Source organism: Haliaeetus leucocephalus, unplaced genomic scaffold, assembly GCF_000737465.1.
Source record: "Haliaeetus leucocephalus isolate CR32 unplaced genomic scaffold, Haliaeetus_leucocephalus-4.0 Scaffold577, whole genome shotgun sequence".
Lineage (NCBI taxonomy): Eukaryota > Metazoa > Chordata > Aves > Accipitriformes > Accipitridae > Haliaeetus > Haliaeetus leucocephalus.
The window spans coordinates 6770913-6795281 of record NW_010973013.1 but is presented as its reverse complement, the minus strand read 5'-3'; the positions used below and the strand labels follow the sequence as shown (position 1 = coordinate 6795281).

Sequence of the window (24369 nt, the reverse complement as noted above, 5' to 3'; positions counted from 1 at the left end):
CCCTCCCGCCCGGCGGCTACGGGGTCTGGCAGGAGCGGGCGGCCCGCGACCCAGCCGGGTTCTGGGCAGAGGTGGCGAGGGGGGTGCTACGCTGGGACAGCCCCTTCCATACGGTTTACCAGGCCGGCCAGCCCGGCGCCGCCCGCTGGTTCCTCGGTGGCCGCCTCAACGTCTCGGGTAAGGCGTCCGTCCCCCCCGGGCATCCCCCGCCGCCCTGAGGGCCCGCCCCGCCGGGGGCTGCCCGCTTCTGCCTTCGCGGCCTGCCGAGGGCCTTCCCACTGGGGTAGTTTTCGCCAGCGCTCCTTTTCTGAGGGAAAAACCGAGGAGTTTGGCGGAACGGCGCTGGGAGCGCGTCTGCCGGGTGTTGCGAAGCGGGGATGAACCTGGCTAAGCCTCTCGCCCTGGCTCTGCTTCCCCGGCGGCCGCTCAGCCCTTCTTTGGGGGTACCGTGCAGCAGCCCCGACGTCTGGAGCGCGGCTTCCCCGGTGCCACGCCGGTAGGGATGCCTCGACGCCGGCCGCGCCGGCCTCAAGGCCGGCCGCAGGGTGCCGCTTGGGCCCGCGGTGGGCTCCGCAGCGGCGACGCAAAGGTGAACCGAAGGTGGGGAACGGTGTGAACCCCAGTGCTTTATCGGGGGGAAGCTGCTGCTTCTTTTCTGTCTTAAACAAGGGGCTTGGCCTTTTCCTCCAACTTCACCGTATCTGCCGTGAAGGCTCTTCTGTGCCGTGGCTCTGCTTCATCTGGTGGGAGTAAGCCCCAGCCCCGTTCGGGGTACAACTCGGTGGCAAAGTCTTTTAACAGGGATGTACGTTTCTTACCTTCATTTCCCATTCCTGGGAGAGCACTTGAATTGCCACCGCTTGATCACCGTAACCTCTCTGGCCACCTTTTTTCGCAGCAAAAGAGCAAACCTTCCTCAGGTCTTCCAGAGGACATAGGGAAGCATCTCCTCACAGGAGACAATTCCCAGCAGTGGATCCCAAGTTGATGGAGGTGTGTGTACAGCCCTTCTTCCAGCACCCAGCAATCAGAGGGATTGTAGCCAGACTTCTGTTTTCATTGATTCCTGTCGAAAGGAAGATCTTGGCTGAGCACAGAGACTTTCAGGGACCTGGTTCTTTCCTCTGTAGAGTGGGATCAGCACCTTCTTCTAGATCCCCTGTGGGTCAGGTGTCTGAAGTTCAGATATTGCTGGGCCTGATTTTAGGTCATGTCTTGCGTCTGGCTCTTCAGCAGGCACTAAATGCCACTTAGTTTTCTTTGCATAGGTAAAAAGAAACCATAGACCTCTGAAACACAGATGCACAGAATTAAACAGTTTTGCTATTGATGGTTTTCTTCTTTTAAAGCACAGTCAAGGTGGTACTTGGCCACAGCCGAGTGGCTGGTTTTCTGCTAGGAGGCTCTGGTTTTGTCCCTAGATCTCTTGATTTGAACACTGGTTACAGAAATATGGCAACAGTTCAGGTCCCTGATGCAGAGCAGCCTGTGTGCCCATCTCCCAACACAGCTGGACCACAGGCAACTGAGTCATCTGCTGCTTTTTGCTTGGGGAGACCTTGTGGTAGGATCTGGGGCAATTGCGAGCTTCAGCGCTTCTGGGTTTATTGCACTGTAACTCCTGGCCAGGAGAATAATCCGGCTAACTACTTCACTTCCAACCAGGGCACTGGGTTCTCAGGAGCATGTCTTACCAAAATGAATTGTTTCCAAGCGTTGTTGAGGAGGCAAGAAAACATATGGAGAAACTATTAGGATATAGTAGTAAGGGGAAGCTCACTAAATTCTATTTTGTAAAATGAGCAAAAGGCTCTTGTAAGCCTAAGATCAGGAAGGAAATAATAGCATTTGGCCCTGGTTCACCTGCCAGTTCTTACTGAGCAAAGAGCTAAAGCTCTCACTTGGCTCAGCTGGGGCTCGCTGCAACAGAAATTCCCTCTGAACGCTGGTATGGCTGCTCATGAGTAAGAAGTGCTGCTTGGGCAATGAATCCCCATTAATGTGATTTACTGTAGTGTGGTGCAATGTGTGAGGGTGTTGCTGCAATGAGCTTGGAGGTGGGAGTTGCTAAGGGTCGCAGACCAAGCTGCAGCAGATCCAATTACCTATGGACAGATGGCAGAGGGAACCAGAGTATAACTGCTTAAAGCATTCCCCTTAGAGCTTTTGTCCTCCCATATCATATTAGGGTGGCCTAAGGAATGGCTTTATCTCCTTTATTTTTATAGTACTGCTGCAGAGATTTACATTAAAATATAAAAGACTTTAAACAGCTGAAGAGTGCTTTTTCATATTTTTGAGATTGAGTATTGTTCTTGTAATGAAATATGCTGAATTCTAAGGGATTTGCACCTTTAGGGGCTCATTCCCACCCTCTGTGTAAATCAGCTGTGACCATAAAACAGCCGAAGCTGACTCCCGGGCTGCAGTTTACTTAAACTTCACAAATTGTGACAGCATTAGACAGCTTTCCTTGCACTTAGCTTATCTGGAAAAAATGAAATCCTCCCCCGCCAGTATTAACGTTTCCAGGAAATATGATCTGAAACTCAACAATTTTTTAAGGGTTTTCTCTGAGTTGTATGTACAGCAGTGTGCCTGACTGGTTTTTAATAGTTGTCTATTGGAATAAAGTAACTGCATTTGGAAGATTATAATGAAATAAGTAAGCATAGTTTAGGCTTAGAATTAATACTTTACAAGGTTAATCTCTAACCATCAGGCAAGTTGCTACTGAAGGTGCAGGCAGGTTTCTTGGGTGGATTCTCTATAAGTTTCTTCAGGGTGGGTGCTCTCCCTAAGTCCACTTGAGCATCTCGCGTAGTTGTTCAGGTTTCCTCCACCTCGAGTTGTTGGGGGGAGAGATGCACCTTCAGAAGGTGATTTGGTAAACCTTTACGTTTTAGGAGGTGTAGTACACAGCTTGAGATATATGCTCATCTTTCCCAGATGTCTGGTAATGTGTAGGTGTCTGTACTCTGTGATTTTACCCTAGATCCTAAAGTTTTAGATATTTTCACTTAGCTGAGATTCAGCTCTTCTGTTACACCCTGGAATAAAAGTGTTTCACATGAGCTTTAATTAGAAAATTCAAATGATGCAGTGCTAAAAATGCAAGCTGGGTAAGACAGTCTGTCAGATTTATGTAGTGAAATGCTGCTCTGGGGAGCAAAAATGTCAAAAGAGTGTCTTGTCTTTATGCTGCTGGGAGCAGGGTTGAGATTTGGGCTGGTTTAAGTTTAGCCAGTGGAGCTAAGCTGAGCTGAATCAGCTGAGCGATGCCATTTCTTAAGGCAGCTGTACCAATTAAGTATAGTATTTGCATACTACAGATACAGCAAAGGACAGCTTTACCAGTGCTACAAATGCTGTCATTTTCAGTGTTATAAATGAGCACGTGGCTAGCTAGCGAACAAATGATGTTTCATCTTACGCTAGCTTGCTGTTATGCTTGACCAAGCTGAGTTTACAGAGCACGTTGCATGTGATCAGGCTTTGTTTAAACCTCTGTTTTCTTATAGTAAATTGCTTGGACCAACACGTCGAAAAGTCTCCGAACAGAGTGGCTTTGATTTGGGAGAGAGATGAGCCTGGCACTGCAGTGCATGTCACGTACAGGTATGGCACCTTCTCACAATGCTTTACGATGCCTGGCAATGTGGTGGGGCGGGGAGAAGAGATGCTGCTCTGAAATCGGACCTACGTGAAACTCTGCTTTCTCCCAAGGTGCTCCAGCACACAGGACATGCAGCCGCAGTGCTGCGGCTAGGTTGTGGTGTCATGATGAGACAGCTCCTGAATAACGCAGGCGTGTTACCACCGAGAAATGACATTCTTCCCTTGGGTTCTTCACGGAGAGGGCTCCCTGATCTTAGGCACTTGTATAATAAACATATTACAGGGTGAGAGGTACAGTGGATGTAAGTTACTGATGGCTGCTGAAAATTTCAGATTGAGATCTGGCATCATCTTCTGGTTATGGTGTTAATCAGGCCTGCCTGGCGATTCCCTCTCTACATGGGGGCTTTTAGAAGAGAAAGGCTTGTTTTTTCTCTCTGGCTTATGTTCTCACCTGCCAGTTTTCTTTTTGCTTGTTAGAAGCATTCATGGGAAAATTTCTGTGAGCAGCTTTTGGTTTCAGCACAGCAGCAAATGTCTTGGTGCAAACATCTTGCATTGATGGTCAATGGCATGATACCAAGTCCTGGCTGGAGGGAATGTGAAGCTCCCTGTGTTCCTCTTCCCCATCCTCAGTGCAGTTTAGAGCAACCTTGAGGCTGCTCTGAGTGACGTCGACTTGTAATTTCTGCTATAGATTGTAGGATTTGTTAGAATATGGCAGTTTTCAAGCATATTTCTCTTCTCCCTGCTATGTGCCCTCATTTAGGAGACAGGCCTGCTTGCAAAAATGCCTTTTATATCGTCTGTCTCTCTAGTGAGAGCTAAAGGTTTCCCAGACTTGTACATTCCTCAGTGCCTATTTTAGGGAGCCACATATTTGATCTGTTGGATCTTGGGGAGCCACATGTTTGATCTGCTGGATTGGAAAGTAGAGGAGTCATAGGAAGTCTTGACATCTGACTCTTTTACAAAATGTTTTCTGTACCTTGTTGATAGTTGGGATTCCTGGAGCTCCTTGAGTCTAAATAGGTTCTGGTGGTCTGGTTCACCTCCAGAATTTATTAAAGCTCCTGAAAACATTATTCATTGGAGTGAGGAAGCTGGTCAGCAGGGAGGAGTGGGTGTACAAATGGCTTTGAGAGGTTAGTGCTCCATGCTACAGAAATAAACACAATCTGATGTAAAGCTGTGGAAGAATTGGATTGGTTTTAATCTTGGTATTGTTATTTGACAGGCTATGTAGGCATGTCGTGATATAAATGTGTTGTAACCAACTGGGTAGCTTTGCTAAATGCTTTGAGTTTTGCTTTTGCCATTCTGGTGGTAGAAAAGGAGATGGAATCGAAGGTTTCTCCTAGAGTTTGGGGTGGTGTATGTACTTTTACTGCTCTCTTCATGTCCCAGGTGTGAAACTGGGGGTAGGTCACAGGTGGGAATTGTGCTCTTATTAACCTGAGAAGGAGAGCAGCCCATCAGATAGCAGAGCCTCATTTGAGGCAACTCTAGGCTCCCCCTCAGATTGTGCTACTTGAAATGTGCTGAGCTGCTCCAGACCCTCAAACCGTCTTCTCGGGAGATATGAGAAGGCCTTTCTGAACAGCAACAGAACTGTTTTTCTCATGGCCATGCCAAAATGTATTTGGAAGAAAGCACATTTTCAGCCTGTGGATTTGTGATTGTGTGGCTTGAAGAGAAGAAACTCACATCTAAAAACTGAATCCCTCTTTGCGCAGCCTTACAAAGATACAGTAACTAGCAACCCGAAGGAAGAACATGCAAGTGAAAGGCAAGTTGGCAACCTCTATTTTCAAACCTCTCCTTGTATTTGAGAGCCATGTTCTTGTTTCTGCCTGATGTTCTTGGTGAGATGTGACTGCATTCGGGTGACGCAGTTTCTCAAGAGGCTTTGGTCCTACGACGTGGTAAACAGGTCACTTGGTTCTCTGCTTCTCTCATTAAGCCAGGAATAGCTTTGTTGAAAACAGTGATATTATATGGGTGTGTACGCAAGGAGAGAATCAAAAGTTTTGCCCTTTCCGTGGTCTTTGGGCTGCATTTTTAAAGGTTTTAAATGGGGCAGTAAAGTTTTCCAAGGTGTGCTGGCACTGACCTCCCTTTGAGGCTGAGCTTAGCTGAAAACTTTTTGCAGTGGCGTCTTGTTTTAGCTAGAAGTTTTGTGAGGCAAAGCATATCAGAAAAAGAGGTGGCCCAGAAGCTGTGATGCTGGTTGAGTAATCCTCCAAGAGCTTTCTGTAGCAGGGTGGTCTCTGCACGCCAGCCTCAGTGCAGGACAGCCGCAGTATAAAGAGGGAAGGAGAGGGATGCTGGATATCAGAAGGACCCAAACTCTGGTGTCTGTGGCAGAGGAGTTATGCCTGTTTCCTTAGGATCTGGATGTGCTGTTAATGAGACAGCTGCCTTAAAGTTGTGCGCTAGGAAGGTAAAGGCTTTAATTTGGCCACTGCCTTAATGGACCAGCTTTGAGGAAGGTCCTGGAATCTCAGCTGGGAGGTGTCCAGGGCTTATGTGCAGAGAAATACAAGGCACCAGTTTTTTGCGTTATCTACTTTGCCAGGCTTGCTGCTGTGAGCTTCTTCTCTTTATAGATAAGCCCTGGGTGGCACAAGGAAAGATGTGGCTGCTGGTGTGGGTGCTCTCCCGTCTCTGGGGAGCTGTCAGGGGCAAGAAAACAGCTGAGCGCTGGCCCCGTTCCCATCACAGCCTGCAAAGCAAGCAGGTGGCTGTGCGGGAAAAGGGCTCCTCCTCCTTGAAGAAGGGGAAATCCTCAATCAGCAGGACCTCCGCCATGCATTGGCAAGAAATGCAGCTACATTGGAAAGTCCTGTCCCAGCTTGCTCATCCTTGGGAGAAGCAAGAGCCTCTGTTTCTGTCTGCTGCCCCACTAACTGCCTAGCTGGCAGCGGGCAAAGAGCTGGTGGGGCTGTGCCTATGTCAGCCTACATCCCTATACATGCTTGTCAGCAGGGTGGGTTGTGTTTATGCAGCTGAGTTCAAGTGCTCGGTGCTAGGAGAGGAGTCCAAACATCTCCTTACTGGCAAAGATAAACAAAGCCATGGGTGAAACATTTCACTTTTGCTTGAATGATGATTGCTGCCCTTAACAAGCTCAGTTGTGATGATCTTTTTCACTGCTGAGTTTTGTGCCATCTCTCCAGCTGATGCAACTCAGCATTTTGGGGGAAAAAAGTTCCCTGGCCCCTCTTGTGCTTTTTCCTTTCTCTGGATTTCCTCTTTATCATGCAGAAATTCAGCTAAGTTTCAATTTATCTCCAGTTTGGAATGGGAAGGCAGGAGACTTTGTTTTTTTTTTTTACTGCTTTGTGACAACAGGGCATTCAGCCCTCCTGGGATTTGGTGGCTGCAGTCAGCAAAGTGGAGACAGATCGTGGCAATCTGTTATCAAGAGGTCTGGCTCTCTGGAGGCTAAACTCAGTGGTAGGACAGTGGCAAAGTAGCAGTTAACCCACAGGAGTGTACTGCTGTGAGCAGCCAGCTGAATTTATTGGCGGAAGGGTCCAACCCGGCTGGGAGTGTTTTGTCCTGCTCTGTGAATGTTGTCAGGGCCCAGGAGCTTTGAAACTTTGCAAAGGAATTCCCCAGTGTGTTGCTGAGCCGTGGGTTTTAAAGGGCACTATATTATCAAGTGCCTTGTACAAGCAGGCAGAGTTGGTGGCTGAAGCTGTTGGGTTGCAGCTTCTGTAAGCTCAGCAACAGGGAATATTAAAGACAGCAGCTAAAGTTATGCCAGACCTCCCCCTGTCCAACATGGGTTATTGTTATTTATTCTCTCTGGTGTTCCCTTGTTTACCACTGTCTCTACAATTTAGCCACCTGTGAGCCAGTGTTTCCTAGCACTGCAAAATCCTATGGATATTGCCAAAGGGAACTGTGCAAAGAAGTGGGCAACAGTACACGTTAGCTAACTTATTTTTGCAAAGGGTTGCAGGTTGGGTCTCAGTGGAAGGGTTTTAATTTACAAAGGAGCTTGTTCAGGTGCAGAAAATGTTGTAGGCAGAAGGAATGTTCAAAATGCAAAGTACAAAGTAGGGAGTGAAAAGCAGAAGCTGGGGGACCAGAAATTAGGGTCCTTGGTAGCTTTTCTTAGGGTCCTAGGTAGGTGGGAGAGAAGTGGTTGGACATCTTCATTAGCCACATTGCAGCTATGCCTTTAACAAGCCAACAGATGGTGGTTCCTCAGCCCGAGCTGAAATGGTTGAAATTGTATTAGAGATCACAGTGAAGACTGCAGCTGGAAGTCGTGTGGGGACTCACCAGGCTGTGAAATGTGGAAGGTGTCTCTCATTGACAGCAAACTCTTTTCCTTCTTTCCAGTGTTGGCTTCCTAAGTTGAAGTTGCAAGTAATCTTGCCCAGGCTTTTGGCTTTCCCCACGCAAGGCAGCTCAGGGACCTTTCATTTTCTCAGCTGAAAGAGGTCACAAGGGGTTTTCCTTGCCTTGGGTTCAGGATATCTGCAGGAAGGCTGGACAATTGTCCTTGGCTTAGCAATTGAGCCTACAGCCAAAAAGCCTCACATTGAGCTTTATATTTTTCAGCTATTCTCACTAAAATGGAAAAAAAGTTGAATTTTCCTTTTGGTGAAAAAAAGGAAACACATGTTTTCTCTATTTAGCAAGAAGTTAGGGAAATGAAAGGTTAAACTAAGGCACTGTCACAGAGGCTGCAGTGAAGGGTGAATAGGTTTGCGCATTATCCTTGTGGCCAGAATGTTGACCCAGGCAGAAAGGATGGGTGTGAAGATCTGCTGTGTCCCAGGGAACTTGAAACCACATCTCAAACGATAGTGTCCGTGGTGCTGTGATCGCAAGGTATAGAGGCAGGCTTTGAACTCCGCTGTTCCACAGTAATTCATGTAGAGCAACAGCTAGGAGGTGAGATATAAGGGTGCTGGGCTGAGAGATGCCCAGATCTGGGGTTTTCTGGTTTTTGGGGTTTTTTTTGTGGTGTTTTTTTTGTTTTTGTTTTTTTTCTTTTTACGCTAACCTGTTTGGGGCATTTGACCTGAATTTTCAAATAGTTTCAGCCTGATCCAAACTGTGGTTCCAGGAAGTAAACTGTTTGCTGCAAGAGATACTCAACCCAGCTGTAATGCTGAGACAGCAGAGAATATGGCTTGTGCGGAGCCTCCTAAACAAGAACTGTCAAAGCCCATATATGGCATTGAATAGATTAGGAAAATGTCTAGAAATGCTTTGCAAAAGGCTGCTTCCCAAAGAAGGTCTTGATGCGATTTTTTTGGATGTAAAAAGAACTGGCTTCCTTTGTTTAGAAAGCTGCAGGCTGTCTTGCTGTGGCAAAAGATAGCATCAGACTTCTTGGAAAAATGTTTCTGCCAGGCATCCCTAAAATGCGTCAGAGAAATGCCATGTGTTGGTGGTGGATTTTATAGGAGTCGTTGTTCCAGACATTGAGCGATGGGCTTTGGAAACAGAGGCACCACTGTATCTGGGGAGGGATCTGGGAAAAATATGGTCTGGTAGTTTCTGAACAGAGATGTTGTAAAGATAGGGAGAGAAATGCTGCGTCTGTTAGATTAAACAGAAGTACTGGCCTGAACAGTGATCTGCTAGCTCTGCTGGAGGGCCAACCTTGCAGGTCTTGTGCTTAGAAGTGATGCTGTGATAGCCGAGGAGATGCCTGCATAAAGGGTGATGAGTCTCTAAAAGAGAACAGTGTTAACGCTCAAAGTCTTGTTTACAGGCAAAAAGGCAGCACACCTTATGTGGAGAGAACCAAGAATTTATTCTTAGTATAATTGAACGCTTAACATTCTAATCTTATTAGTCAAGATCTAATTATTACAGAAAAAGAAAGAAGGAGGTCCTGTTGGTTACCGCTGACACCACTTTTGTCCAGTGTCAGGTGCACATTTTGTTTTACAGGTCATTTGCAGCATGGGGCCACCAGTGCCAGCCTGTGCTCCATCATTTGTCCCACAGCTGTTCTCCTTCATGCCATGTCCTGTGCCTCTGTTTCTCAAGGCCTCTTATCATATCAGGCCTGTATTTGTTTACACTACCTCATTATGTTAGGGTTGTGAACCCATGACGGTAGCATAAAAAAATAAAGAAGCATAAAAAAATTTAGCCATGGTTACCTGGTCAGTTAGAAGAATCACTGTTACAGCTAAACCAGGCGAAACAGGCTGCAGGTAGTTCAAGAAGAGCTCAGACAGAGTGATCATCACAAGCTGAGACCTTGCAAACTCTGTACAAAGTGTGTGGCATGTTGCTTGCCACGGCAGTGCCATGTTACAGGGCTGTAGGGAAATGACAGGAGCAGACTGCTCTGTCTCTGAAAGGAGATGGTTTTCCAGCAGGTTGTGACATGAAACAGCTATGCAAAGGGCTTGCTCCAAAGCTGACGGAAATCGGTGGGCTGCTCAGATTTCCTGCTGGCACAGTGGGAGAACTGGCTCTCCCCAGAGCTCTTGTGCATGGTGTTTGAAGCCTGTCAGTGTGTCAACTGCGCCATGAGCAGGCATGTCACTGGGGTAAGATGGTGCTTCCCTCTGGTTTTGGAGGTGCATGGTTGGGATGGGTAAATTCGTGTGAAATCCACGTTCAGCATCTATCTACCCTCACACCTGCAGTACAATGAATGGGTTGGACTTGTCCACATTTTCAGTTGGAAGATAACATTTTCCAAAAGCAAGTCCTTCCCTGCCCATGTTCATTAATGCGCCTACCATCTCCCTGGCTTGCTTTGTTTTAAAAGCACGTACTATATATACTGTTCCTTGTTCTGTGCAGACGGCCTCGCCTCCTGGGTCCAACTGGCTGCTGCTTCCCCGTTTCTCAGCTCCACCCTGATACTTTACCCACTGGCGTTCTGCTGCCCACTTTGCTCTTTTATTTGCTCTCAGCTCTTACAATCTGCTTTTGCAGAGGATCTGCAGACCGTTGCACCATGAACTGACTTTGCAGTTTCTCGGCTGTCTCTGCGCAGAGGGGGCCGGGCGCTTCCTTTTGTTGCGGCACGTTTCCTTCTCCTGCAGTGGCTCTGCTGAGATCCTCCTGTTGTCTGCCTGCCTTGCGCGCAGGGAGCTGGGCACCCTGGGACCCTCCGTGTGTCCCATGGCTTTGTCTGTCTCCAGTGGTTATCCTGCTTGTCTCCGCTCAGCGTAGTGCCCTGCTCCACACCGTCTGCTTGGGCGGCTGCACGGAAATCCTTTGGCATGCGGGCAGGCGGCAACACTACAAGCATCGCTGGGGATTTTGCCTTTCTCCCTCTTCTTGTGGTTTGCAGAAGCAGTGCACATCTGCTCCGAGCCTCTGGCCACCCTCTGTCCTTCACTGGCAACAGCTGAGGCCTTTCAGGGTAGACGTTTTCACTCTAAGCCTCTGCTTCCTCTACCCTTTTTCCAAACCCCATGTGACAGAAGATGCCTTCTTTTGCACTCTCACTGCCTCCAGGGTGACCGCGTCTAGCTCTGTTCAGCATCTGATGTATATTTTCAGTAGATATGCCTTGCTACCAACACACCTCATGGGTGTGGATGGGAGGCAGGTCCTTCCCCGTGCACAGTCTGCCAGTGTTCAGTGGCATTGCCTCTGTGCCAAGGGTGGGGCAATGCTGGGCTTGAGGCCAGAATTGCTCTTGGCTCTTCTAACCTTGTGTGCTGGAGGGACCGCAACACCGAGCTTGGCAGCAGTACCAGGGAGAGGGTAATGGCCATGGTTTCCTCCTGCTCAGTCCATTTAGGTTTGTCCCACTCAGTTCTGCGGGCCAGTGACCTTGCAGGGTGCTTGTTCCACCCTGAGACGTGTTTAGGTTAAGTACTGGAAATGTGTAACCTGCTGGCATGTGCTAATCGCATGCCTGTTAGATAGCAAAGTGTGTGTGAAGCAGTGAGGGAGTCAAGGGAAGGATTCCTGACACACCATTTCTGCTAACTCCCTTTCTTGAGCTGGAGGGGAAGCCTGAGTTGCTGCTACAGGGGCCAGAAGACACACCTGATGCGCAGGGATTTGTGGATTTCTTTGTTGGAGTTCTTGGCTTCACCTTCTTTTTGCCTTTGTGTCTGTTCCCCCATGTGCTGCACCACCAAGGGACCTCTGAGGCCTTCCTATCTCAGCCTTTCAGAGCACAAAGAAGAGAAGGCAAAGCAAATGGATCTGGGGCTAAAGACTTGGTCCTTATTGTCTATCGGCTTGCTCACACACTCTCATTAAGCAAATGTTAAATTGGGGTTAATCATCAAAAAACAATGAGAGCTTCTTCCATCACGGTCACCGAGTCCTGAGTAAGCAAGCGAACCATGGAGCTGCTCAGAAAGGATGCCCTAGCCAGAGCTCTTCTGGCATTTCTGTTCAGGAGAAAGAGGCTGCAGCTCTGAAAGCACTTGGGTATTTTTCATCACAGATAAGCGGTTTTTATTTTGCTTTCTCACAAGTGGCTGTCTGGGGCTTGTTTCACTTCCTATGCTCTGCCGTTGAGCAGCTTAGTTTTGTTTTGGCTCTTGACTACTTATCCACATAGGAGATTTTTCTCTAATGCAGCAACAGATGAAATCTGGACCTGAGAATGTGACCTTTTAGGACAAGGCACAAAACCAAGCACTGGGTGGGAATTTGTTATTGCACGGAGTTGCTCGGTTCATGAACTTACTAAAAGTAAGCAAGATAATACATCTAACAGACTGTGCACTTATGTAGATAGCAGGAACGTGCATGGTCATGAATCGCTTGGGAAGAAGTATTGAATGTTGTGCTTTAGTGTTTAGGCTGATCTCTAGCTGTAAGGGATTAGGAGGAAATTCGGAGCGGGGTAAAGCCATTCCATATCTGCTTTCTGCAGGGTCGCCACCTCTCTGTGGTGGTAGTTGTTGCCAGCTACTGCCAGAGAGCAGGCACTGAGCATGTCTGGCCACCTCTCTGAGTTCCTGTGCTTCAGGAGTGGTCTGTTTACTTCATGCTACAGGAATAGTCTTAAGATAAATAACACAAAGTGCTGTGGCTGGGATTTGAGGCTCATTTTCCTTCTCTTCCAAAAGATTGCAGGGAAGTGGTATCCCTCCAGCCATCACTGTATCTGTCTTCATACTTCCTCTATGGCTGTGTTGCTTCATGCCCTCACAGTGCAGATGGAGTTCTATCCTAAAGAAGTAAGATGCCAAGTTATTCTCAGCCCGTGGTTTTGTTACAACATTTCCAAAGTGGAGCACTTGGGCTTTGCCTATTTCCAACTTGCATTGATTTAAAAAAAGAAAACTATTTTTTATGGACCAGAAACAACATTTCATTTTATTTGCAGATTAGCCACCAGCTGAAAACTGGCTTTGTTAATTTGTTTGTTTTTTCACAGCTATGGCCAGTTCTGGGAGATAAGGATACATTGGTAGATTCATGCTTTACAGCTTGTTGTGGAATGCAGACTCCCAAAATTGATTTGTTTGTTAACAGTTTTTTTGGAGTCCCTGGTGGCATAGCTTACAGACCCCTAAGGGTTCAGAGCTGACAGGTTGAAGATGAGTGTGCTAGCGAGTAGAAGATCTCTCTCTCCTCTGGGCCTCAATAGTCAGCAAGTTCCTGAACCCAGAGGACAATTTTCATTCCTGGCAGACTCTGCAAGTCTTCTCCTCTGAGCTGATGATTGGCACCGGTAAGCCGTGCTCTGCAGCCCCTCATGAGGGTCACCTCCTTCCTTGGTGTGAGACCAATCCTCACCTGGTGCAGTTATCTGTCTTCTTCTCAAAGCCCTTCCACTGCAGGCACACAGAGCTGTTCAGTTCGTGACAGCATCTTGGTCCCAGGCATGCCTGCAATCGTGTTATCCCCCATGTAGGCATCAGAATAAGTGTAGGCGCAAGTCCTTGCCCACAAACTGCTTTTTCAATCCTTAGAGGAATGTTTCTGCTATTAAGTCAGCACGTCACAGCGGCAAGCCCTGAGAAAAGAGCCTTTGTTCCTGTTGTCGGTGTTCCTGAGTTTCTCTATGCAAGAGTGGCTGTGGTTTTACTCGGAGTAGTATCTCTGTTCTGCAAGGCTGTTGTGGTCTGCAGCACGGCAGGGTGAAGTGACAATAGAGGAATTCGGGCTGTGGGTGATCAGGCTTTGATGAGAGTCTTGTAAAATCTGCCACTCACACACGTGTCTCGGGACTTCTCCTTTTCTTCCTTATGCATGCAAATGCATTTTTTACCCTTGCAATTTAAAGAGAAGGTACTAATTGTGAAACACTTCCAGCAGTTCACCAACATAAACAGTGCTGGGGGTCTTGGGACAACACTTCTATTTCATCTCGTGTTATCCCACACGTGTTCTCAGTAGCTTCTGACCGAGCCTCGTAGGTAAAAAAGGCATCAAGGATTGCTAAAAGGGACACCGACTTCTGGAGGCCGCAGGACAGCCACTGGCTTGCTGGCTGCTCTACCCACGCCAGAGTCTGGCAGCTCTGGGCAGTGCCTGCGGCTCTCGCTCGCTCATCCTTCTGCAGCAAGCGTGGCTCTCTGCCCCCCTTTTCTTTTCTCCCCAATGGCAGGAGCAGTCTGGTTCTCACCGCACCCCAGGCCACCGTTCTTTAAGATGCAAAAGCTGGTGTGCCCTATACTGCTGAAATGACAAGGTCCCGAGGCGATCGCGATGCCTCACTCGGTTCAAGTTCATCCTCTTTTTGCTCCCCCGCGTAAAACAGGTTGCTTCTGTGCCGCAGGGAACTTCTGGATCTGACTTGCCGTCTTGCCAACACCCTGAAGAAATATGGGATACAGAAAGGGGACAAGGTGGCCATCTATATGTCCGTGTCTCCCTTGTCTGTGGCAGCCATGCTGGCTTGCGCCAGGATTGGTGCTGTTCACACTGTGGTCTTCGCTGGATTCAGCGCGGAGTCCTTAGCTGGGAGGATCATAGACTGTAAGTAGATGCAGACCGGGGAACAAAACTCTCTGGACAGTGCTCCAAGTCATATCCCAGTGCTGTGTTTTCTTGGCAGAAAGACAAAAGGTTCATTCTCAGTTGGCGGGACAGTTCACTCTCCTTTGCAAAGTACTGTGAAGAGCCTTTTCCTTAGCAGCAGATGCAGAATCCTCTGGCCTTAAAATACTTTATAAATCGCTTAACATTCAGTCTGCACTGGATTACTGGCAGACAGCAGTGAAGCTGGAGGGAAAACCAGAGCTTAGGAATGGGGCCTGATTTGTTCTTTTGCAGTGTTATTGCAGTGTTTCTTTGATACTCCTGCACAGTGCTAATTCTGCAGTCTTGATTGTGATACTGTGATTTATGTATAGCACTGGAAGTGTTGGCAGCCTGCCCCCGCTCTGTTAGCCATTGTACCAACAAACAGAACTGTTCTTAGCCCAAAGCACTTGTAGTGTGATTAGGTAAAAAGTAATGCTAAAAATACCAGCAGAAGAACAAAATAGCAAGTGAAGTGGCTCATGTCCTAGCAGTCACATCAGTTTCTTTATGGCTAGTGTGAGGGAATAAGTCTTACAGCAATTTCCATGCTTTTTTTTCTGCTTTATTAGTGTTAATCTATAGAGAACAAGTACACGTTTTAGTTATCCCTCAATTTTAGCCACTTGTGTGGAGGTGATGGGCTAAAGAACCATTTCTCCGCAGCCACAGCTCTGTAATAACGTAGTGTGGTACAATTTGAAGCGCTCTCCCAGAGTGCTGCTGTGTGCTGTGGCTTCCAGGAGGTTTCCCCTCAAGGTACAAGTGAGTTTCAGAAGGCTGCAGGTGTCTCAGAGCAGGGTAACGCCTCTGAGTTGAGGCGCTGAGTTTGGTGCTGTTTGCTTCAGTTTGCAACGGACACTTATATGCAGCCCCAGAGATAGGATAAGAGAGGGGCAAAGGTGCTTGTTCACTAAGGTCGTAGGAAGTCTTGCACTGGTTTCGGCGTGTGAGCTGTTAGACTAAAGCAGCAGTATTCACTGTAACACAGGTAACTGGGAAGAAACTGTTCTGCATGTTGGTTTTGCTAGGCAGAAATGGAGGCACTTAAATTGCAGGGAGTGATACTTAGGCTAGACATTGGGAGAGACTTTCTCATGTTCCTGATGGGCATTGGAGTGGACTGGTGGGGAGAGGGTGGAAGAGCTACCATTGGAGTGTTTCAGGAAGATTGGGCTGGCAGCTGTCAGAAATGGTTTAGCTGGAGTGAACCCTGCCTTGGGGTGGGGATGATGGACTAAACCTATGGAGGTTCCAGCTACCCCTAATCTCTGTGGGTCTCGGGTTTTAAAGTATTTTCGTCAGCAGCACTGATGGTTTTTGATTGATAGAAGTTCTGAGTATTTGTCACACATGTTGCCCTATACAACATCCCCAGAAGTAATGAAAGCAGGGTGCACATACTAGCCTTGAAGACAGGCTGGTATGTCTGCTAATTCTTTCTCTTTTTAGCTGGATGCAAAGCAATTATCACCTACAACCAGGGAGTCAGGGGAGGCCGAATCATACAGCTGAAGACGACTGTGGATGAAGCTGTGAAGAACTGTCCAAGCGTCAAACATGTCTTTGTTGCTCAGAGGACAGATAACAAAGTCCAGATGGGTGACCATGATATTCCCCTTGAGGAGGTATGTTGGTGTTGGTAACACAATCTTGTTGCCTGTTTCCCCTGATGTTTCTTGAAGTATGTGATGTTTACTCTGCTGGGGGAGAGAAATATGGTGCACTAATAAATGTAGGGACCAGCTAACACAGATATGTCTGAGAGACCCAATGCAGGGCTGTTCAGAACATGTGCATGAGAATCTTGCTGAATGTGTAGATCACGCACGCTCTGGTATTTGCCTTTGGTCTTTGATCTGCTGTAGGCTACACTAGGAATTGGCAGCCAAGGAAAATCAGGGGGCCTCCATACTTTCCTTACGTATGTGTGCTGGGCTAAAAGCCTATGAAGCAGCTGCTGCACTGCAGCTTGGCACTCTAATGTAGCTGCATCAGACCTGCCAGGGATGACTAGCCTTTATGCTGCCTCTGGAACAGGTTTTCAGTGTGTGCTGCTCTTCCCGTGCTGCCACAGAATGCCAGCGGGCTAGTGGATACAGCTGTGTTGCAGTGACAGCATCTGTATGTCCCTGCAGTCACCTAGCTCTGCAGACACCCATTGGCACTCTGGATAACTCCTTTGAGGCCTGAGTGTTGGCTAGATCATCTTTCTCCCCATCTCTGCCTTTTGGACTTGAGTTCCGCAGATGAAAAGGAGAAGCCCCTTATGGCATCTGGATCTTCATCCTCAAATGGATTGCCTGTATTTACAGTCTGCTAGGATTGTGAGTTGAAGCAGCTCAATCTGCATCTGACTCATCTCAGCATGGGCAGGGGGTATGCTGCTCCATTTTAGTAGTCTTGCAAACAGTGCTGAGATTTAAGGAATGAGTGTTTCCTGAGACCCGGAATGCACTGATAACCATTGGTGGTGGTGTTATATACTGTGTTCAGACACTCCATTGTGGTTTGTCATATGCACTCTCAGACTGGACACTGTTGAAAGGCAGTGCAGAAATAATCAAGTTCCTGGAGAAGCTTAATATAGCCTCTGGGCAGTGTCGTGGTTACCACATGATGGGAGGACAGTGATGGCTTGGGAATATTTAGAACTTGTGCTTCCTGGGGAAGAAAACAACAGTTGTTCTAATTTGTTTAGCTGGTACACATGGGACTGCAGCCTAATGCAGAAGTAGTTTTATCAGTTTGCCGGCAGCAGTAAACAGAAACTACTCGTTGTAATAATGCCTGGAAATCACCTGTGTGCAGCCAAGATAATTACTCAGGAATCCCTGTGCTGGTCACATGAGATAGGAGCAACTACTAGGGTAAGTTAAACAGACAAGGCAGGTTTTATTCGGAAATTGTTTTACTCCTTCTTACTCCACAAAGCACATTCTGATGATGTTCCTTAGTCTGTAAACAGGCTGAGGTGCTTTGGTGATCCAAGAGCTGAGCTCAGCCTGTTGTCAGTTGTAGGGTGTGAAACGTAACAAGAATTAAACCGTTAATGCTGTGAACTCTGACATTACTGATCTTTACAGCAGTTGTGCTTTCCAGATCTTGTGCAGTGGCTTACGGCAAAATTTAAGTTCATGTTGTAATGGAGAATATGAGAACTCCATCTTAGTTTCAAAAACTGGCAAGGCAGTCTCAATTAGCAGTGTTGAAATGTCACAATAAATACCTGAGATGAGCAGGAGTGCTGTAACTCAGAGGCTAAGAATTAAATCTGACCCTATCAGCTCTTCATATTTTATTAAGCTTTGTTTGTCAGACACTTTTAAACAACTGGACCTGCCGTTGGTGGTGTTCACTTGTAAATACAGCGTGTTTACAGTGTGTACTTGTAAAAAGGCAGTACCTAGACATTCCTTCAAAGAGCCACCTAATAACCCTTGCAGGAATCACTATTCATGTAGGACAGTACAGAGCTTGAGAGAACCAAACCAGCTGTGCTTTTTTTACAGCCATATGTTGAGCATCTGGAACACACAATGATTATTCCAAGTTTGTACATGTATAAGAAAAATGTTCAACCTCGTCCTGAAAAATCTATGGTCTGGGCAGACAAGCCCTCTGCTGCTACAAGGTTTAGTGACCACAAGCATCTCTTTCAGACCACATTATTTCCCCTTCCTCTGCTGGACTGGGTGCACAAGCTGGACCAAAAGTTTGCTCTGGCTTAGTAGGACATTGCATCCTTCCCTCCCATGGTTCTGATTGTAGGGATGAGGAGAGGATCTCACCCACCTGGCCAAATGGAGTATGAGGAGAGTGGCAGAGGCAGGAGAGTAAAGCACTCTCCTTCTCACAGGCAGGAGCAATTAGAATTTGAGGATCAAATGGACAGGACGGTCATCCACTGCTGGGGCCAGGGAAGGGAGAAGAACGCACAGTTTAACTGTAGCACTGCAGTTTTAAAAGGAAAAGGAAAGTCCTAAACTATCCAGTCAGCCTTGCTGCTGCTGTCAAGTGTGGTTCATGTTTGCAGTCACACTTTGGTTTTCTACCAGCAGCTTGCAAAGGCTTGAAATGTAAGCTATGACCTACCATTTTTTTCCTGAAATGTTATTTTATCTGGCCAATTCCCCTTGACTTCTGCACCTAGGAGAGGTATTGGTGGAAAGGCTAGGTGCTACGCGTCCACAGGAACCTTTCCACAAGGTGAGCGCATATAACCTATGATACATCCATGGATGTTTGCGAGGGTGCAGCAGCAACAGTGGCTCTTGTCTCTGGACACTGCTGACATGCTTGGAGATGGAGTGTTGGTTGGCTCCATATAGCCAAAGTCTTTTTGTCATTACCACCTCTTTTTCTTTAGGAGATGGCCAAGGCAGCTTCTGTATGCACTCCAGAGAGTATGGACAGTGAAGACATGCTTTTCATGCTGTATACCTCGGGCAGCACTGGGAAACCTAAAGGAATTGTTCACACCCAGGCTGGATACCTGCTGTATGCTGCTCTCACGCACAAGGTAACTCAGCTGCATCCTCTGGAAGAGGTTCACTTACCTTCCGACAGTAGTAACGAGAGGGGCTTGGACTGGTGAGGTGTGCTGTATTCTGTGTTTGCTGTCCAATTGGTTTATTGGGTGTAAACAAACAGACAAATGTCTGAGAATGTGTAATTAATCTTCAGGATTTGTTCCGGGGGAATATAATACTATGCAAACCAGAGCCTAGAGTTATGAAGGGAGGAAAACTGCAGTGCTGCTACTTTTGCATTTAAAACATGCTAGTGTTGCAGGCCAGAATTTGTGGACATTAAAGTGATGCAGCTGAGGAGGTTCTGGTAAGTATCTCACTGGCATCGGTAATGTGGATATTACTGTAGTATTTTGCAGTGGCATGCTGGCCTTTTTTATTTCAGAGAGGATCTGGACTCTTAAAACAACCTCTTTGCATAGCACTTGTTGTCTGAAGATTGAAGATTACATTCATGCTCTGTGGTTGCACCTTTGCACTGCTTTTCTATGTGATCTAGTCTAAATATTCTAACCTTCTTTCTCATGAAAAAAGAAAAAAGTCAAGGCACTGCTTCTTGAAGCTTCTGGTCTGAGCTCTGCATATGAAAAGGTAACAGTGAAACGTGGAGAGGACTGCGGTGAAAGATCTCCATCCGGCTTTAGGGGTATCGTCCTGTTTGTAATCACACACAATTCAGGCAGAGGCTTTCTTTCTTTAGGTTGACACAGTTGAATTTGTACAAGATTTGAATGTGTGAGTGTTGGACTTCTCTGCATGAAGGGTATTTGTTATGTCAGCTTTTCTAAGTGACAGTGTAATCTCCAAGGCATCTCTTTCTTAGTCCAGAAGGTAGGTCCTGCACCCTGGTGCAGACATGCAGGGAGGCACAGTATGCAGCTGTGGTCCCTTTAGAGGTACTTCAGAGCCTGAGAGGGAAAGGCACTTGCAAAAGTAAGGTGAGAATTGGGTCTCCTAGGTAGAGGGATCAGGTGACCTGAGTGGCCTCTGTGGTCTTTGCACACTCACGTGTGGCACTTGCCACACACTCATGGGGTTTTCTTTTAGTTCCGATCCACTTTCTTTCATTTAAAACATAAAGCTGACTCTGCCTTACAAGTCAGGACCTCTTCACCATGTGGTAGAGGAGTTAGATTTACAGTGGGAAGCATTTTCCGTAACCAAGACAAGACAATGAGTTCTCCAAGATCTTTATCTTCAATCTGATGAGCAGGGAGAGCGTAACACCTGGAAAGCGATATACACTGGTAGAGAAGCTGAGCAGCTAAGAACATTTCTCAGAAAATGTTTCATGGGCACCTCTCAGTTTCTCCAGCTTTCTTATGTAAACCTGTTGATATTGGTGAAGTGTCTGAGCCTCCAAGGCCTGCAGCTTCCTGGCAGTTCAGGGTCAGCTGTCCCACATGAACTGCCTGGAGTAGGCAACCTTAGGTATCCAGGGCTCTGGGCTTTGGTTGTAGCTTTGTTGCTCCAATCTGAGCAGCTGCTGGTACAGTCATGCTCCCTGTATGTTTGCAGAAACAGTCAGGAGCCTGGAAGCTCTGGTACTGGTCCCTCTGACTTGCTTCCTCACCTTGGGCTGGCCTTTGTGCTGCTCCGTCCTACATGCCTGGCTCCATTTGCCCCGTGCACTCTCTTGCTCCCACTTGGATGTCCAGTCCAGCACCTTACCTTTAAGCTCTGTGCGCCTGCCAACAGAAAGTCAGCTGGCCTTACATTTATCTTTGCAGTATGTATTTGACTACCAGCAAGGCGATGTTTTTGGCTGTGTGGCTGACATTGGCTGGATCACGGGACATAGCTATGTTGTGTATGGACCACTCTGCAATGGAGCCACCTCTGTCCTGTTTGAAAGTACTCCAGTGTACCCTGACCCAGGTGAGGAAGTGGTGGGCAAAGGTTTGGCTAGACATGGCAGTGTGGCAAAGGAGATTTAGAAACCTGTCCAGTGTGACCTGCCTGCTCACGGGAGGTAAGCTCCATTTCTTTGGAACTTGTGTCTATGACATTTGGGAACATCTGTGCATCCAGGGTGAAAAATAAAAAAAGTTGCCATTGGTTTTGCTCTGTACTCACAGTAGTCATAGCTTTAGCTTTGGCCGTTAACCTTCCTGCTGAGTGTTTGCAGTGGTACATCAGTACTAGGCAGATAAAAAGCCTGTTTGTGATTTTGCAGGTCGTTACTGGGAAGTGGTACAAAGGTTGAAAATTAATCAGTTTTATGGAGCACCTACGGCTATACGCTTGCTGCTGAATTATGGAGAAGAGTGGGTGAAGAAATACGACAGATCGTCCTTGAGGACCTTGGGATCGGGTAAGGGGTGTGAAATCGTCATGTGAAAAAGACAAGGGGTTCTAGCTGGTGAAATGAAGGTACCAGAGGAGCTCAGCTGACCAGATGGGATGTGGTTAAAAACAGATGATAAAGCAGGCTCCCTGTCTGCTGATATATTTTCTCAGCAGAAGGAGAAATAAACTGAAGTTGGGGCCGTTGAACCGTAGTGTGATTGCCTATTTCCTAGCTTATTTTGCAGGATCACATTCTTTGCTAAAAAGATTTATCCAACGGTAAATGACATCACTTTGAATTTTACTGGCGTAGGTGACCCAAACAGCATTTTCCTGCACTATTTAGGATTCTAGAGGTTCTTATATATGACCTGCATTGATTAGTTATTTTCAGTGATATTTATTGCTTGCCTTTTGGTCTTTCTGGAAAAAGTCAGTGCTCGGTTACATGAATGCGTTGCAGTCCTTTGCACGTCCCAGCAAAATGCTGTAAGCATTCTGCTTAAAAATCATGCATTCAGGGTGTTGTGCACCAAAAGGGAGAATGAACTGCCTGCAACCCTCTGAGTCTCAGGCTGCTTCCTTTCTTATTTTGGTCTAGTGGGAGAGCCCATCAACAACGAAGCTTGGCAGTGGTTCTACCATGTGGTGGGAGAAGGGCGCTGCACCCTCGTGGACACATGGTGGCAGACAGGTAAAAGGCATCCTCGGGGAGCGTGGAGGGCTCTGACCATTGACAGGTTGTTGGTGGGTAGAGAAGGATTAATTCATTTCAATTCAACCCAACAAGTCTGTCAGAAAAACCCTCCTGGCATTTTGATCAGCTTTTGAAAGTCACTGGGGAGTTCAGCACATAATAGCAATGTAGCAGCATATAAAAGCAATAGCAATGTTGTTTTTTTTCTTTTCCCCTCTAAATGTTCTTTGGTATTTTGAATGCTGGAAAATCTCAATTGGTTCTAGAAGCAGGAGGCAGAGACTGAATTTCTGGGCAAAGCTGGGAGTAGGCAGCTTGAATCAGAAACCTCATTTTCAATTATTTATCCAACTGTACTGACCTTGACACGGTCTTAACATGGAAAGGCATTTATAGCACCATGTAGCCGTAATCTGTACAAAGGTGTGCTTTCCCTTCCTGGGAACGGTCAGAGGAGGATGGAAAACTAGGCTGTGTAGTCAAAGGGACCTTAGTGCAGCTGCTCTGGCAGATTGGAAGGGCGTGAGTGGAGGGTTGCTGGCCGTGCATCAGGTGGGTAGGGGACAGTGGCTGTCACCCAGCAGGGCTGCCTGGAAGCAGCTTCTCCCAGGAGTGAAGTAGTATGCTGTAGCTGCTTTGGCCCTGGACCTTTGATGCCTCAAAAAGTAGTGCGCTTCTGTTTTGGCAACATTCTTGGCCCCACTGTGTGCACCAGTTAAGGCTTGCTTTCCATTTATGACCTGCTGGACAGTGTGACTGGCTCTCATAGATCCCTGTCCAGCTGGAGCAGAGCTGGTCCCTGCCTCCTGCCCTTCCTGGCCAGCAGTGGAGAGAGGCCACAACACTGTACTTCAGCTGCCTGGTGGAGCCCTGCGCTTGAAGAAGTCCTGCAGGTCCTTCCCAGCTCCTTCCTCGGCACCCGGTCTTCTCTTCTGGGCACCAACGTTCAAGAGTTGCTAAAGGTGTCTTGCAATACGTCTTTCTCAAGTCATGAACCCCAGTTTGCCACGGAGCCATGGACTTAAAGGATGCAGCACAGCTGCTGGCATTCTGCCTCTGCTGAAAAAAAAGCCATCCCTGCTCTTAAATTTCTAGCTGCTGTTGGGCAGAATATTCATTCTCTTTCCAGTCAAGCTGCTCCTGATTTCATTCTTATTTCTGCTAGCAGGCTTTCTCTTCAGGATCCCTGTGGCCCGTCTCAATGTGATGAATTAGCTTCTGGCACACAACCAAGTTCCATTTAATCCAGACCAGACTTGCAGACTCTTTTTATTTTCAGATTTGAAATAAAACAACCTCAGAATTCAGAGCAGCAATGTTAAGTACTATCTACTTCAACTACTGGTCTCTTAAACCATCTGGGTTCTCACATGCTGAGCAGAAGGAAAGCTGACTGGCTAGGTGCTGTGTGCTTTCCTCCTCACTGCTCTGAAATAAAACACCATGGAGAAGCAATTGATTACTGTACAGTGACGGCGTTGAGAAGAATCTTTTTTTGCCTTAACTTTTTTTTTTGTTTGTCTGTCTTCAGTTAACTGGTGCGTGCATTGTGCATGCAGTGTCTTCTATTTCATCTTAAGTACAGGGTTAGATCTTATATTAAACTGTATTTCTCCTGGGTTTTTGGAGCAACAACTGTTAGGTGAGAGGTAAAAGAACATTTTTCTGGACAGTCTGTAAGTGCAGAGTGCTTGATTTTACCTTGATCCAGGCATAGTTTTGCAGGTAAACAGTTATCAGCTCCTGGAAGCATAATATAATGATAAATATTCATGAAATTGATTTTGTTAGAAAGTAGAATCAGTCTTTCTCCACAGTTGATGCTTCCAATGAAGGGGAAGCCAAATTAATCTTGGAAACATTATATACACCATTTGAATATAAAGGGAGCGTGGAAGGAGATCATAGAAACAGTTTGATGGATGCTGGTTGTGGTCCTGCAGTGTCACCTCTTGTATACAGTTTCAATATAGCTTGTTAATTTTACTGTTTTATGCGGTGTCCTCTATGGTGTGTTGCTCTCCGAAGCAGCAACGTGTTGCCAGCTAATAAAGCCTGGTAGGCGTAAAGATCAGCAAATGGCAATTTAAGAATCCACTTGAAAGTCTTTGGCTGAGCAAATGAGTGAGATAGCAATTACGAGAAGCAATTTAAGTAGTGTGGTATGTGCAGATGAGAGAGATGAAAAATTCCGATGGCTCTTACTGTTAAAATATTGGGTAGTGCTGTGCTATGATTAACAGTAATAGAACCAAAGCTGTGTTTGAGTTTCAGGGGTAGTTCTTTCTTCAC

General features: G+C 46.9%; 1 protein-coding gene across 1 annotated transcript in view; it reads left to right on the top strand.

Moving 5' to 3' along the window:
- ACSS1 (acyl-CoA synthetase short-chain family member 1) overlaps nucleotides 1–24369 on the top strand; it is a 38407-nt gene that overhangs the window by 312 nt on the left and 13726 nt on the right. Inside the window, exons 2-9 of the mRNA XM_010577858.1 lie at nucleotides 4–177; nucleotides 3522–3618; nucleotides 14297–14514; nucleotides 16012–16187; nucleotides 18929–19081; nucleotides 20822–20969; nucleotides 21268–21405; nucleotides 21982–22074. Coding sequence (XP_010576160.1) covers nucleotides 4–177; nucleotides 3522–3618; nucleotides 14297–14514; nucleotides 16012–16187; nucleotides 18929–19081; nucleotides 20822–20969; nucleotides 21268–21405; nucleotides 21982–22074 — 1197 coding nt within the window. The remainder of the gene's footprint in view (nucleotides 1–3; nucleotides 178–3521; nucleotides 3619–14296; nucleotides 14515–16011; nucleotides 16188–18928; nucleotides 19082–20821; nucleotides 20970–21267; nucleotides 21406–21981; nucleotides 22075–24369) is intronic.